The sequence below is a fragment of the Citrus clementina genome, unplaced genomic scaffold (genome assembly GCF_000493195.1).
Source record: "Citrus clementina cultivar Clemenules unplaced genomic scaffold, Citrus_clementina_v1.0 scaffold_5, whole genome shotgun sequence".
Taxonomy (NCBI): domain Eukaryota; kingdom Viridiplantae; phylum Streptophyta; class Magnoliopsida; order Sapindales; family Rutaceae; genus Citrus; species Citrus x clementina.
Genome location: NW_006262201.1, coordinates 30,906,938 through 30,921,795, shown reverse-complemented (window position 1 = coordinate 30,921,795; position 14,858 = coordinate 30,906,938). Strand labels below are relative to the sequence as shown.

General features: G+C 39.2%; 1 protein-coding gene across 1 annotated transcript; it reads right to left on the bottom strand.

Moving 5' to 3' along the window:
* Positions 1 to 256: 256 nt before the first annotated feature.
* On the bottom strand, positions 257 to 3,284 carry LOC18041133 (aspartic proteinase nepenthesin-1). The gene is made up of 2 exons (XM_024183772.1): positions 3,143 to 3,284; positions 257 to 1,149 (listed from the first exon to the last, which is right to left on the bottom strand). Exons 1-2 carry the CDS (start codon positions 3,282 to 3,284, stop codon positions 257 to 259), a joined length of 1,035 nt encoding a protein of 344 aa, XP_024039540.1.
* Positions 3,285 to 14,858: the final 11,574 nt, after the last annotated feature.

Sequence of the window (14,858 nt, the reverse complement as noted above, 5' to 3'; positions counted from 1 at the left end):
TTGTACACCTAATCATGTATCATTATTGCTTCTTACATCATGATTATCTAAATCAAGTTTACGTAGGGTTCAAATTTGGAGAATTCGTAATTAAATATTGCATCAGTCTCATTTTTAACACCTGCTATGTCTAAAATTGAGTACTGATCAGGCCTTTACAATTGCAGGACCTGAATCCAAAGAAGCTGACAATCTGGGAAGAAAAAGAAAAAAAAAAATTTTGAAAAGCCTGCAATTTTTTTAGAGTCACATAATCTTATTCTTGCTCATTACATGTCTCAGAAACAAATGACACAGTAGATTTTCCAACATCAAACAAAAACCTTTGATTTTCTTGCTGAAATGCCCCCAGAAGATTCGGTCCGGATGGATGCGTAGGCAAGAAAATCAAACAGAACAATTGAGGAGCAACGAACCCCATCACAGCAGTATCATCCAGAAAAAGGTCAGCCCCTTCGAAATGGATTACCATTGACGGGAAGAAAACACTAGCATCAGCATTAGCTGCAGGTGTAATAGCATAGCAAAGATCATACGGCACATGCAATACTTTTACAGGATGAAAGCCTCGCGCCAAATAGAATTCGAGGATTTCTAGTTTCAAGACTTCATATGCCTCAGGAACAAGAAGAGTGGGTCCAACACCTGAATCAATAGCAAATCCACCAGAGCCTCCTTGTTTCAGCTGAAACAAAGCTGGGTCTATTTCTAGTCGTTTTCCTTCAACGCTAATACCTGTAACATTCACAAAATACCCGGGTAGGCTTGGGTTCAATTTTATTGTCTGAACTTTTCGTTTATTGTCTCCTTTTATCTGAGCATCAGGGCCAAATCGCAAGTAAGTAGTGTTGCTCCCGTCTGTTGTGGGGTACAAGCGAAGACAGTAAGAGAAATGTAGGTTGGTCTCAGGCTCCAATTGCCTCAGGATTGATCGTTGCCCTGCCCCTAAACCAAACACCCCCGCAATTATATTGTCACTTCCCATGTATCCACCAAATGATACGTTCTGATTGTCATAGCCACAACCAAAGGTTACATTTGCAAATGTTAGGCTTGTATTTTTATCCCCAGGAAAAGTGAAACTTTCGGACGAAAGCACACCCTTAGTTCCACTGCCTTCTTTGTACTTCCAATCGTATGAGCATAGACCTTTATTACACAATTTGGGGACACAAAGCGTGCTCACAAGCTAAGCCGCGATAAGTTTTTGATTCCTTGACAGGAAAGCTTCCTCCCTTGATTGGAAAGCAACTTGTGCAACCCTCACATTGAAGCCATGTATCATCACTACCGGTATCCACTATCAAGTAAGGTGAGAACTGTGTTGAGCCAATGGATATCTTTGTTATGTATATATTGGTGTTAACAAAAGGAGAAGGAGGAACAGGTGCTTTTAGTGTTTCGGGTTCTTGATTGGATCTAAGATGAATAGCGCGAGCTCTGGAGAGTTGAGCAATTCTGTGATGTATTTCTTCTGGAGAAAGGTCTTTGGGAAACAGAGCCGAATCAATGGAGGTTCTTGGGGTGAGCTCAATTCTAAAGCCATTAATTTTGCTGGTCAAGGTGAGAACGTAAATGTAAATGCTACTGCAATTTGTATACCTAAGAATTTCATGCTCATTTTTGAACTATCTTTGTGTCGAGTGCAGGGTGAATAATTTTTACACTTGTGTTTTATATAAAGAGAAACATCCTAAAGGATTTTCAGAATCAATGACATTAAATTTTGCATCAATCACTCCTGGATTTTGAAAAATGTTATAACCAAGTCTGGCAACAAATCATCTATTAAATGTTATAACCTTGCATGGAAAGTAAATTATCTCATTTACAGCTGCACGATTGACTCCAACGGCTAGGAGACAAATTGAGCCTATAATTATGTGATTATAAATTGAGAATTAGAGTGATAACAGAATTACCTTATTTGCCCATTCTTCTCAAAGTTACTTTCTTTTTAAGTACTACTCCATGAATAATTTAAAATTTAACTAAAACAGAAACCACATTGCATATGTGTTTCTCAAAATTGATCAGATAACTGAAAACGGAAATAAATTTCAAATGCTAGTGGAAATTAATATCAAACGACCTTATGTAATTTATTTCATGGCTAATTGGCTATCATCCTCAGGTTCTGTATCTTACGTGCAGGTCAAAATTAAAAACAGTCCATCGATAACAAGTTGATGGGGTGAAGGCTTTAAATAGAGTGGAAGAAGAAAGAGATTCAACTTTGGGAAATTCAAAGCAATTAATCCCATTCATCTTCTCAACTGATGAGCACTAGCATAGCAGCTAATGAATGCAAGGACCAAAGGAACTGTTTCGAAGTCATGTGATTCTTATTAAGTGAATAATAAATTTTTACAATTTTTGAAACATTTTATGAATTAAACTATCTCATCATTCATGGATGAGTATCATATATATTATTTTAAAATGATAATATCACAAGTTATGAAATGTTTTCATCGACGGTCCAGTTAAAAAAAAAAGCAGTAAATGAATAACTAGAAACAAAGAACAAAAACGCACAAATACGATAAATTCATTTTGTCTTTTCCAGCAAGTGATTTTGCAGGCTTTTTAGTCTAAGCTTATACACTAAATTGCATTTATTATTTTTTAAATGGCTAGGATTGGGTCTAGATTGATACAATTAGAAATAAGAACTCTTGATACATTTTGCTATTAAGCTTGATGAATCACAATCTTTCATGGCTTCATCTTCAGTATTCTAGTGTATTCTATAGAGCTCTTCTAGAGGGTGTTTGTTTAGCTGATTCGAGAGTACCTTGAGCTGCTAAATTCTAATTATCGTCTTCCCACCAAAATAACCTCACTGTGGCATTTCATAGTACACTTCATCATTTCCATCAAGCACCTTCATTCTTAATTTTACACACTGAGTCTCAAGGTGGCAACCTGTACGGGTACTTCATGGTCGTAGTTGAAATGTTAAACTGAATTTATTCAAGTATGTGTACTGAACCTTGTCGGCAGGTGAAAACTAAACACAACCAATATAAGAAGTCCCGTCAATGAGCCAAAATTCATGAATAATATTCCGAACAGGCTGCTGATCATCTTCGTTAATCGTCTCGACACTTCTTGCTTGACCCTACCTTAATTGACTTACGGCAACAATGCTCAACTTCCCACCGTTCAATTGTTCTCACCTCAGAAGCCTCACGAAAGCATATGTACACAACACGTTCATCGTCACTTGTAGTAATTTCTTCCGGTAGAATTCCATCAGGAAAAGGCTTCCAATCATCCATCTCATCACACGGTCCAAGATTCGGAGAGCAAGCAGCACCAACAATGTAAGCGAGAGAAACATCATCTACAGTGTAATTGCCTTCGGATGGAAACTAGGCACAGCATTTGTTAGCTTCGTGCCAACCAAAGAGCAACTGTTAACAAGTTGATAAAAAACTTCTCTCTCTCTCTCTCTCTCTCTCTCTCTCTCTCTCTATATATATATATATATATCTATGTATAGGCATTTCTAGTTAACAGATGAACTACACTATGGAGCTGTAGTGAGAAACTTTGTCCTCCTGTAGCATTTTGAAAAAATGACTATACGACTCCTAAATCAGCAATCATGGGTATCTAAATACGGGAATATTTATTACTTATAAATTTCAGTGATATTCTTTTTATTTGGTTTAGTTATAACTATTTTGTAAGAAGGCATAAAATTATTAGTCGTGAGTAGGTAAAAAGAGACATAAACTTTATATGATTTTAGTTTTTGTACAAATATAATAACCTTTTCAAAGATTTTTTTTTTTTCATAATCTCTTTCTGTAACCTTTCTTTTTTGCCTTGACAAGCGTAGTTTTTATACCGTCTTAAAATCTATAGCCAGAGTAAACCTAGTAAACCTCACCTATATCTATAGATAAATACTAATGAAATGTTGGAGACAATTAAACGAAAAATTAACTTATTTTTTTTCTTTCAAATGTTTCTCCAATTAATGATCAAAGAAGCACGTGACGTGATTCGATACTGTCACTAACAAAAAGTATAGTACAATCTTTAGATCCATATTTTGAGTCTCTACATACTCCGATACGCCGATGGTGATGGTGAAGGTTAGAGGTAAAAGAACGGTATACAATAATATGTGATTTTATTGAATTTGGATTTAATAGGATTTGCATCAAATTTGGATTTTGGGTTTAATAAGGTTTTACATCAAATTTGATTCCAGGATTTATTGCATGCAGTGCAAGTCTCCAGCGACAATAAAATGATGATATTAGAAATGCCTTAGCATTACTAAGATGAAGGCCTCGTAAAAAAATTGAATACAATAATTAACTTAGTATATTTCTTGGATTCCGTAACTCTGCGTACGCTATCTGTAAACAATGCTAATTTAATTAATTAATTTATTATTACTTACTTGGTCATATTCAACCATTTTTATTAAAAAATTTCCAATGCAATCCTTAAAAACTAAAAAGATAAATATTTCTAAAACGCAATTAATTGACAACCGATTAACGAAAAACAACAAAATCACATAATAAAAATTAAATCTCATAAAAAGAGAGCCCAAAAGAATCTCATTCCTATATTAGGAGTAAGCCCGAGAAACTAAGGACCACTTTAATAATGTTGTATCTTTTAAAATAATTATTGTTAATTGCATTGTCAAAATAATCAGTTGTGAACGGAATTAATAAAATGTTTAGTAAGATTTATTTTTAAAGTATTATAGGTTTTAAAAGCAGTCATATGTATTTGATAAATCTTACTGTTCAACTGTTATAAGAATATAAACGACTGAAATGGACATAATGTTGAATAAAATTTATTAACAGATTTATAAACATGTTTGTAAAATATTTGTTTAATGTGTATATATAATATTTGATAGCTAAAAAAAATATTTTATATTATTAATTTTATTTTTATTTTGTTATCTCAATATAATTGGCAATAATAATAGTCTCTTTAAATTTAATAATTTTATTTCTAATTAATAAGGATAATTTTAAATTTTTATAATATATGTGAAGATATATATGAAATTATATTAAATATAAAAAATGATTGTCAAAATTAGATTTCAAAAAAGTTACTCATTTTTTACTTTTTAAAATTTACATGGCATAATTTTCTCCAAAGGAATTAAGAAAAAAAATCAAACACCTAAATTAACTACTAACTTTTCAAAATCATTTTTGAAACATCTTGCAAGTATTTCCAATCAGACCCCAACTCTCTTTTGTAAGTAACAAACCCATGGCCCATTTTGAAGTATAACAATAATCGGACGGCAAAATTACGCATTAGAGAATTGCATGAGTCGTGGGGCCCGGCTGGCAGCTAACTTCCCCATCACTTATGCTTAGGGGCGGGATCCACCCAAGATAATATTTTTAAATCTTAATTTGTAGCTCTCAAATATATATGTCACTTATTTATTAGAGATAAATTTTATAATTGATAAAATTATTATTATATAATTTTTTTAATAATTTTTTTAATAAACTATTATTATAAACTCTTTTATTATTTTAAACCTTTTGTTAATATTCTCTTAAGATAAAAATAACTTTACATCTTTTGTTTACGCAAATCTCATTTAATTTTTAATCTTTTAATTTATTTTATTATCTCTCACTTTTCTCTCCTAAGTTATTAACTCCTATTCATTCTCTTAAATTTATTTTTTCTTCTTTACTTTTTAAATGGTGATCTATAGATTTTTATTTTTATTTTTTGAAAAATGTTGATAAATAGATTACATATGTAACTGCCTCTGTGAATTATTATACTTTACATATTTATGCAATATCAAACTATTATACTTTTATCAAGAGGTAAATTACTGATATTACATAAAGTATAACAATTTTTTTCTGAAATGCAAAATTTTAATAATCTTGGTTTCATCTTTTAAAAATTAAGATAAAAATTTGACTTATATTATTTGATGACCTTTAGCCACTATGAGTTCATAATACTTAGTGTGAGATATCAAGAAATATCTTATAGTATGTGCCTATTAGTTCTAAAGACACAAATAATAATAATAATAATAATAATAATAATAATAATAATAATAATAATAATAATAATAATAATAATAATAATAATAATAATAGTAATAAAAATAATATATGTTATACAATAATTTGCCTAAAATAGTAGAATATACCTATACACACAACAAATTATATTATTAGTTGTGATGAATTCGATTGTAGTTGATTTAATCTATGTCCAAAAACTTATATATGATTCTTTCATGATCTGAACTTGTCCTGAGCAGGAGTACATCCTCCTAACCCACTCCCTCTAAACAATCAAACTGTCATCCACCGTCAGATTCTTCAGTGAAATACATATAACGAAACTTTTCAAAGTAGTCATCTTAATCCGTGGATAAGTACGTACTACGTAGTAGGCTTTGATAATTTGATAATTAATAATTAATTTTAATACTGAAAAATGTATTGTATAATCATTGCTAAAGGGAATTTCATTTGATTGGGTTTCTTTGTCTTGTTTTGAATCTGTTCATTTGATTAAGTTTCGCCGGTGAATAATTTAAAAATCTTGAGCACTAGATTGCTGAATGGTTTTGTTCTGTCACATAACTATTTAATCAAGTGGGGGCTAAACATTTATAACTTCTTCTTTCTTGCGAAATGCAAGTGAAGTGGGGGCATCCCTCGTCTGTGAAGGTAATTTATCTAGGCATGTATTTCATAGAATTTAATGTAATCATATATAAGTCTCAGTTATGTATATCTGATTATAAATATCAGTGTAATGTTTACTATAACAATAGTTGTAAATATATGTGCAATGCAGTAATCTGGTACTTATGTATATCTGATTGTAAATATCAGTGTAATGTCTGCTATAATAATAGTTGTAAATATATGTGCAATGCAGTAATCTGGTGCGTAATCAATATTAAAAAAAAAAAAAGTAGGGACTCCACAGACATGCAGTTCCACAGATGTGACATCAATGTTATTATTTAGCACTGCAAGTATTTAATACACTCCCCACCTATGTGACAGACTGACAGGATTTGAACTCGAATTTTTTTTTTTTTTTACGAACACAAAAGAATTTTACAATCTTAACTAGATGGCAGTCACCCATGACTATAACTCACCATTTTGATGAAATTATTTATTTATAATAGAATGCTATATTCGAATTTTTTTTCTTGTTCCAGAAATTCGTGTTTAATTAATCTAACGTATGTTAAAGTTGCATGGTATTTCATAACGATGACTAACCTTCGATCTGAAGAATGAAGATGCCTAGAAGCAGCCAGTTATGACTGAAGGGATAATCTTAGACACTGCCAATTATGAATAATTAATCAGGGAAGGTCCCATTAGAAAGCGAAAGGACCACTGCAGACGACTTCCTTAGTCTAGTTCCGGGCTGTTGGGGCTGGTTCGCGTCTTCGAAAAGCCTGATTGGTCCGCGTTGAATAGCCTTGATATGGTACTCCTTTCATTTTCATTGAAATTTCTCATCAAATAGTTAAGTAGGGCCTCCACAGACATGCATGCAGCGCAAGACTCTATTATGGTCGTTTCATTATTTATCTGCATAATTTTTTATAAATATTTTTCATATAAAAATATTATAAACTACTATAAAATTGATTAACATATGTTAATCTAAAATATTAAAAAATTATATTAATTGAATATGATTTAAATTATTATAATATGTTATCTTATATATATTATTTGATATATTCATTATTTGTTTAACATTTATAATTTATAAGGACACAAATATAAAATATTAGTTTTCAAAATTTCTAAGTTAGAAAACAAACAACTTAATATTTATTTTTAAGGATTTAAAAAAAAAAAGAAAAAAAATAAACATCACCTGTTATTAGTCTCCAATGTGAAGATGCCTGGAAACTAGGGGTGGGCATTTTACCCGATCCGACCTGACCCGACCCGATAAATTTCGGGTTTGAGTCGGGATCGAAACTCGATCGGTTTGAAATTTACAAACCCGATCGGGTTGTGATCGGTTCGGGTCAAACCCGACCCGATCCGAATACCCGATCGAGTTCTAAAAAAAAAATATATATACTGACCCGAATTGACCTGATTTCAACCGATCCGAACTGACCCGAACTGACCCGAATTGACTCGAATGGACCCGAATTGACCTGAACTAACCCAAATTGACCCGAACTCAATCCTACCCATTTTAAATCCAACCCGATCCAACCCGAACATAACCTGAATTAATGACCCGATCCGAACCGGCCCTAAGATAGTTCGGGTCGGTTCGGGTCGGATCATTAATTCGGGTTATGTTCGGATTGTTCCTTGTCTAACCCGAACAACCCGAAACCCGATCGGATTGACCCGAACCCGACCCGAACCCGATTTTGCCCACCCCTACTGGAAATCTTATCAAATGAAGACTTGGTAAAGCATTTTGCTTACTGGAAATATTTCTTCAAGTGCTCGGCGTTCCACGACCTCTTCACATCTCGTCCGTCTGGGTATGCTAGTTTGTAAGCTCCTGGTCCAGTCGCTCGTATCACCATGTACAGGCCTTCCCATTTCGGACCAAGCACGCCATGAGAGGGATCCCTAGTGTTTTGATTCACCTTCCTAAGCACCCAATCCCTTGCTCTGAACTGCCTCATGCGTACTTTCTTGTTGTAATAACGCGCGACCCTCTGCTGACATTGGGCCACTTTCTGTGAGGCCCCTTCCCTTTTCTCCTCCAACAGGTCCAGGTTCAAGTAAATCTGCTCATCATTTTGCTCCTCATTAAAATGTTCTGTTCGATGCGTTCCTACTCCAATTTCTGCTGGGACTATCGCTTCATGGCCAAAAGCTAAAGCAAACGGGGTTTTCCCTGTGGCGGTTTTGTGAGTTGTCCGGTAAGCCCACAGTACTCCTGGTAGCTCGTCGACCCAAGCTCCCTTCTTCTCTCCCAATCTTGTTTTCAGGAGTTTCTTTATTACTTTGTTGGTTGCTTCCACTTGTCCATTTGCCTGGGGGTGCGCGGGGGTGCAGAACTTCAGATCTACCCCTAGGTTTCGGCAAAATTCTCTGAAGTTATTGTTGTCGAATTGCCTTCCATTGTCTATGATGATGGTATAGGGGATTCCGTATCTGCAGATGATATTTTTCCAAATAAAATCCGTCGTCTTCCTTTCCGTGATTTGGCTGAGGGTTCCCACTTCTACTCACTTGGTGAAGTAGTCTATTGCTACAATTGCATGTGTTGCCGCTGCTCGGCTTTTTGGTAACGGACCAATCAGGTCGATTCCCCATTGAGCAAAAGGCCATGGGGATGTCATAGTGGTCAGCTTTTCTGGAGGTTGTGCAGGAACCTCTGAGAAGCTTTGGCAGATTTTACAATTCCTTGCCATCCTTTTCGCATCCTGGTGCATGGTTGGCCAAAAGTATCCTTGCCGGAGTGCCTTGAAGGCTAAAGTTCTTGCTCCCGAATGATTTCCACATATTCCTTCATGAATCTCCCTTAGTACATAATCAGCCTCCTCCTTATCCAGACATCGCAAAAGTGGTAAGGTGAATCCTCGGTGGTAGAGCACCTCATCAAGTAGCGTGTACCTTGTTGCTCGGCATTTTAATTTTTTTGCTTGCCTTTTATCCTCCGGTAGAGTGCTATCGCGGATGTATGCGAGAATCGGGTCCATCCATGATTCTTCAGTGCTTACTCTCATTACCTCAACTTCCTCCCCTATACTCGGCGAGGTCCTTATCTCCAATGGAACTGACTTAGGTAACTTTGGGTCTACATTTGCAGCCATTCTTGCCAACATATCTGCTCGGTAATTTTCATTCTGAGATATCTGCTTTACCTCTACCTCTTTGAAGAGTTCGACCATTTGCTTCACCTTTTTCAGATAAAGCCCCAACGTTTCTTCCCTTACTTGGAATTGGTCGCAGAGCTGATTGCAGACTAGCTGAGAATCTGCTCGGATTTCTACCCTTTCAGCTCGTAGTGCGTGTGCAAGCCCGAGCCCAGTAATGAAGGCCTCGTATTCAGCTTGGTTATTTGTAAGTTAGAACTCGAATTTTATTGCATAGGATACCTCGACCCCTTCTGGGCTCCGTATTACAACTCCTGCTCCGGATCCCTGTTCACTACATGACCCATCAACCATCACCAGCCACACCCCCTCTGGTTTCTCCTGCTCTAATGGTTGTGCCTCCGGAATTTCTTCCCCTGGTATAACACGATCAACCATAAAATCAGCCAGGGCTTGGGCTTTGATTGCTCCTCGGGGCCTATAGGACAGGTCAAATTCGCTCAGTTCCACGGACCATTTTACTAATCGACCAGATGCATCTGGTTTCTGAAGCACTTACCGAAGGGGCTGGTCAGTCATCACAACGATCTGGTGGGCTTGAAAATATGGTCGGAGTTTGCGTGCTGCTGTTATTAGAGCTAGTGCCCACTTCTCCATTAGCGGATATCTGGTTTCTGCGTCTACCAGGGCATTGCTTGTGTAGTATACCAGGTGTTGCTTCCCTTCTTCTTCCCTGACTAAGACCAAGCTGGTAGCCCACTTAGAGATTGCCAAGTACAAAAGTAGTTGGTCACCCTCTCTCGGAGTTGATAGTAGCGGGGCGCAGGCTAGGTATTCCTTCAGCTGTCCAAATGCCTCCTCGCATTCTGATGTCCATTCCATCTTCCTCCATTTCTTTATGATATGGAAGAAAGGGTGGCATTTATCAGTGGCCCGTGAAATGAATCGGTTCAATGCCGCCAGTTTTCCCGTAAGGCTCTGCACCTCCTTAACTGTTCGTGGGGACTTCATTTCTATCACCGCCCGAATCTTTTCCGGGTTGGCCTCAATTCCTCGGTGACTCACCAGGTATCTCAAAAATTTGCCCGAGCTGACCCCAAATGCACATTTCTCCGGGTTCAGCTTCATTTCATACCTCCTCAGTAATTCGAAGGTCTCTTCCAAGTGCTTCACATGATCTCTCGGTTCCCTTGACTTTGTGATCATATCATCCACATATACTTCCATAGTGTGACCAATCAATGGTTTGAAGAACTTGTTCACTAGCCTTTGATAGGTAGCTCCTGCATTTTTCAGGCCAAAAGGCATCACCCTGTAACAAAACAAACCCATGTTAGTTATAAAGGTGGTGCTTTCCTCATCCTGCTCGTCCATGGGTATCTGGTTGTATCCCGAAAAAGCATCCATGAAACTGAGCAGACTATGACCCGCGGTTGAATCCACCAACTGATCTATTTTTGGTATAGGAAAGCTGTCCTTCGGGCATGCCTTATTGAGGTCTGTGAAGTCTACACACATTCTCCACTTCCCGTTGGCCTTTTTTACCAGTGCTACATTGGAAATCCACTCCGGGTACTTGGCTTCCCTTATAAATCCTTCTTTCAGCAGCTTTTCCACCTCGACATTTATGGCCTCGTATCTTTCCTGGTTGAAGCACCTCATTTTCTGCCTCATCGGCCTTGCTCCTCTCTTGATTGCCAACTTGTGGCAGGCTACCCTTCTATCGATTCCTGGCATATCCTCATGAGACCAGGCAAATATGTCTGCATGGGATTGTAGGCACTTCACCAGCTCGCCCTTTATTGCTTCGCCCAATTCCGACCCGATTTTAACCACTCTACTTGGGTCATTCCTGCTTACAATAACTCCCTCCAGCTTCTCAACAGGTTCTTGGCGACCATTTTTTGAATCCCCTCGGTTATCTAGAGAGGTAACCTGCAGTGTTTCCTTGGCTGCTGTAGCATAGCAGCTCCTTGCCATTCTCTGGTCTCCTTTTACTACGCCAATAACTCCATTTATTCTGTACTTCAATGCCAGATAGTGCGTGGACATTACACATTGGCTTATCCTTATGAAGGGTCTCCCCAGTATCATTTGGTAAGGACTTCTTTCTTCTACCACGACAAAATTCAGCATCATCGTTCTTTCAAACGGTTTTGACCCCACAGTAATCGGGAGTTCGATGATTCCCATGGGAGTTAACCGTCCTCCTCCAAATCCCTTCAAGGATGTATTCGTCCGCTCCAGCTTCAAGTCTGAAATCCCAATATTATCTAGGGCCGATTTAAACAGAATGTCTACTGAGCTGCCCGTGTCCACCAGTATTCGTCGCAATTCTGTGCTAGCCACCAATGCCCTAATCACCAGTGCATCCTCATAAGGATATGAAATGCCCTCTTCGTCGTCCTCTGTCCACATAATGGGAACTTGCCGTACTTTTGCCCTCTTGGCTGCTGGCAAATTGAGGAGCACCTCTTTGCTAGTCATGGCGTATCTTCCATAGTTCTTTCGTGCTCTATTTGAATCCTCGGCCAACGTTAGCCCTCCTGCAATCACACGGATGGTCGGCTGTTCTCGTTCCAGACCTCTCTCAACTCCTTCATCCTGTGCGTATTGCGATTCCATGACGGGGGACATTCCATCTACATACTTATCCAAGTACCGGTTCCTCACTAAATCCTCCACCTGAATCTTTAGGTCACGACATTGGCTGATAGTGTGACCGTGAGTGTCGTGGAATTTACAGAATCTGTTCTTATCCCGTCGGTGAGCAGGTTTTATTATAGGGGCTGGAGGGTACAGCAGGCCTCGTCCCTCGATCCTTTCATACAGTTCTTCCATGGAGATTTTTAATGGAGTGTACTGTCTATATGTCATACTCTGGTCAACCAATTGGACTGCTCGGCTATCATGAATGTCACCTCGGGCTGGTATAGCCGGTAGCTGCTCTGGTTGTCTCGACCTGGAATTAGTTGCATTTAACGCTCTAGGAGTGTTTTGATAAGGGTGGGCAGCCATCTGCCTTAATTCTCGCTGTCGCTCTGGGAACGGGGGGCGCGGAGGTTGAGCCCGGCTGTGTTGGAGCTGTTGTGATCTCGGAGTTATGGGGTAAGTGCGGGACCGAGCTGATACTCCGCCCATTACTGAAGATTCCCCAGCTCGCTTTCCCGACCCGCTCCCGTTCGGGGCTCTTCGTTCCTTTCGCCTCAGCTCTTCCAGCTGTTCACTTTTTATTCTTGCCGCTTTCTCCTCTTCGATTTCTATATCTCGCCTCGCCTGCTCATACCCCGCTGAGTAATTCTGTACTAGGGGGCTTCTTAAGTTATACCACAATCGGCCGATTCTTACACCTTCTTTTAATCCCCTCAACGCCTGCGGGTGATTACGAGCTCCCAGATCCAATACGGCTCGGTGATATCGTTTTACAAAATCTCGAAGGGATTCATGTTTCTCTTGTTTCATCCCCATCAGTTCCACTCTCGGGCTCGTCCTTCTAGGGTCAATGGGAACACCCTGCACCTTTGAGCTGGTGTTAGCCCCTGCACACCCGTCATGTCGTTGAAACGCTCGATGTGCACCAGCGGGTCACTTCGCCCAGAGTATTTGAGGTCGGAGAAGCGGAAGTCTTTTGGGATTACGGTACCCATGATCTCGATTGATAACGGAGACTCTTCATCTAACATTATTCTCCAGCTCGGGGGCTTTCTCTTGCCCTGCATCTCCTCCATCATCTGTGCCAATCTGCGCACCTCTCCCTCCAATTCTACAGCTCGATCAGGATCACGCGCAGCTATCTGATCTCGTTCCTGCTTGGCGTTATGCAACCGCTGTCTTAATTCTCCTTCATCAGCATTGGCTGCTCGGCCATCAATTTCAAATACCCGTCCGGGGTGAGGTTGGTCCCTCCCTTCATCCATCTGTTCTGCTGGAACCGGACCAGTACTTCTGTGGGGATGAACCCCATTAGGTTGGTCTGCTGGCGGAGGGATTTCCTCAACCTTACGCCTCCGGAGGCTGGGTCCTGCTCCAACTTCATCTCTTCCCACGGGGGTTTCACAATCCCTTCTACGTTCATCCCTCAGCTCTCCTAGTAGGGCCGCGAGAGTCTCCATTTGTTTCTCCATTCGCTCCAGCCGATCTTGCATCACCCTCTCTCGGGCTTCGTTTGTAATTTCCCGGAGAGTGATTGTCTCCACCGTTTCATTGTCCTTCCTCAAAACATTCTTCTTTGATACATCCATATCTAACCGTTCGCTGCTTCTCTGGTAACTACTAATTCGGTGGTAGCTTTTTATTCAGCTCCCCACAGACGTCGCCAAAATGTTGATGCTAAAATCTGCTCGCTCTTGGACCGACCAAATTCTTTCACCAACGTTTATGTTATCAGCTGCTGCTTGAACTACTGGGGTTGGAATCGCCCTCCTTTCTCTTATTAGACCTGCATTCACCAAAAATGGATCAGAGACGCCGGTGGTTTTGCCGGCGTAAACCCTCCGATGCCTAAGTTAGCACAAGATGTTTCACGAGAAAACGGTTCAATTTGGATTCAAGAACGACTTTTAATCTATTCGGAGTTTGTAAGAAAATGGCATTGGTTGCGATTTGGCAGTATTCTCCCTCTCTTTGGTTTTTCTGTCCCCTCCTTCATCGACTTCTTCCCCTTTTATAGCCGCTCTCCCCCCGTTTTCCTTCTCCATTCCTTCCCCTTTTCTCGGGTAGTGGCAACCCCTAGTGTGACTCTAACTGCTTTCTTCCCCTTGTTTTTCAGGTAACGGTAGCCCCTAGTGGGACTCTAACTGTTTTACTTTGGGCAAACGTGGGATCTCGCCTCCCCCTCAATAGTTCTGGATCGTGTGCCCACTCTCTGGGGGATGGGTATCGGCTCGGTATATGTCTCTGGTCGGTATACTTTTATGGTTGGTACTTGTTTCTGGTCGTCCCATGTTTGTAGAAGGCTTATTACCAGTGTTCTGCTCGTACCACTCGACTACTTCGGTGTGGGGTTGATGACATGGCCGAGCTGGTGTTTTTATTCACT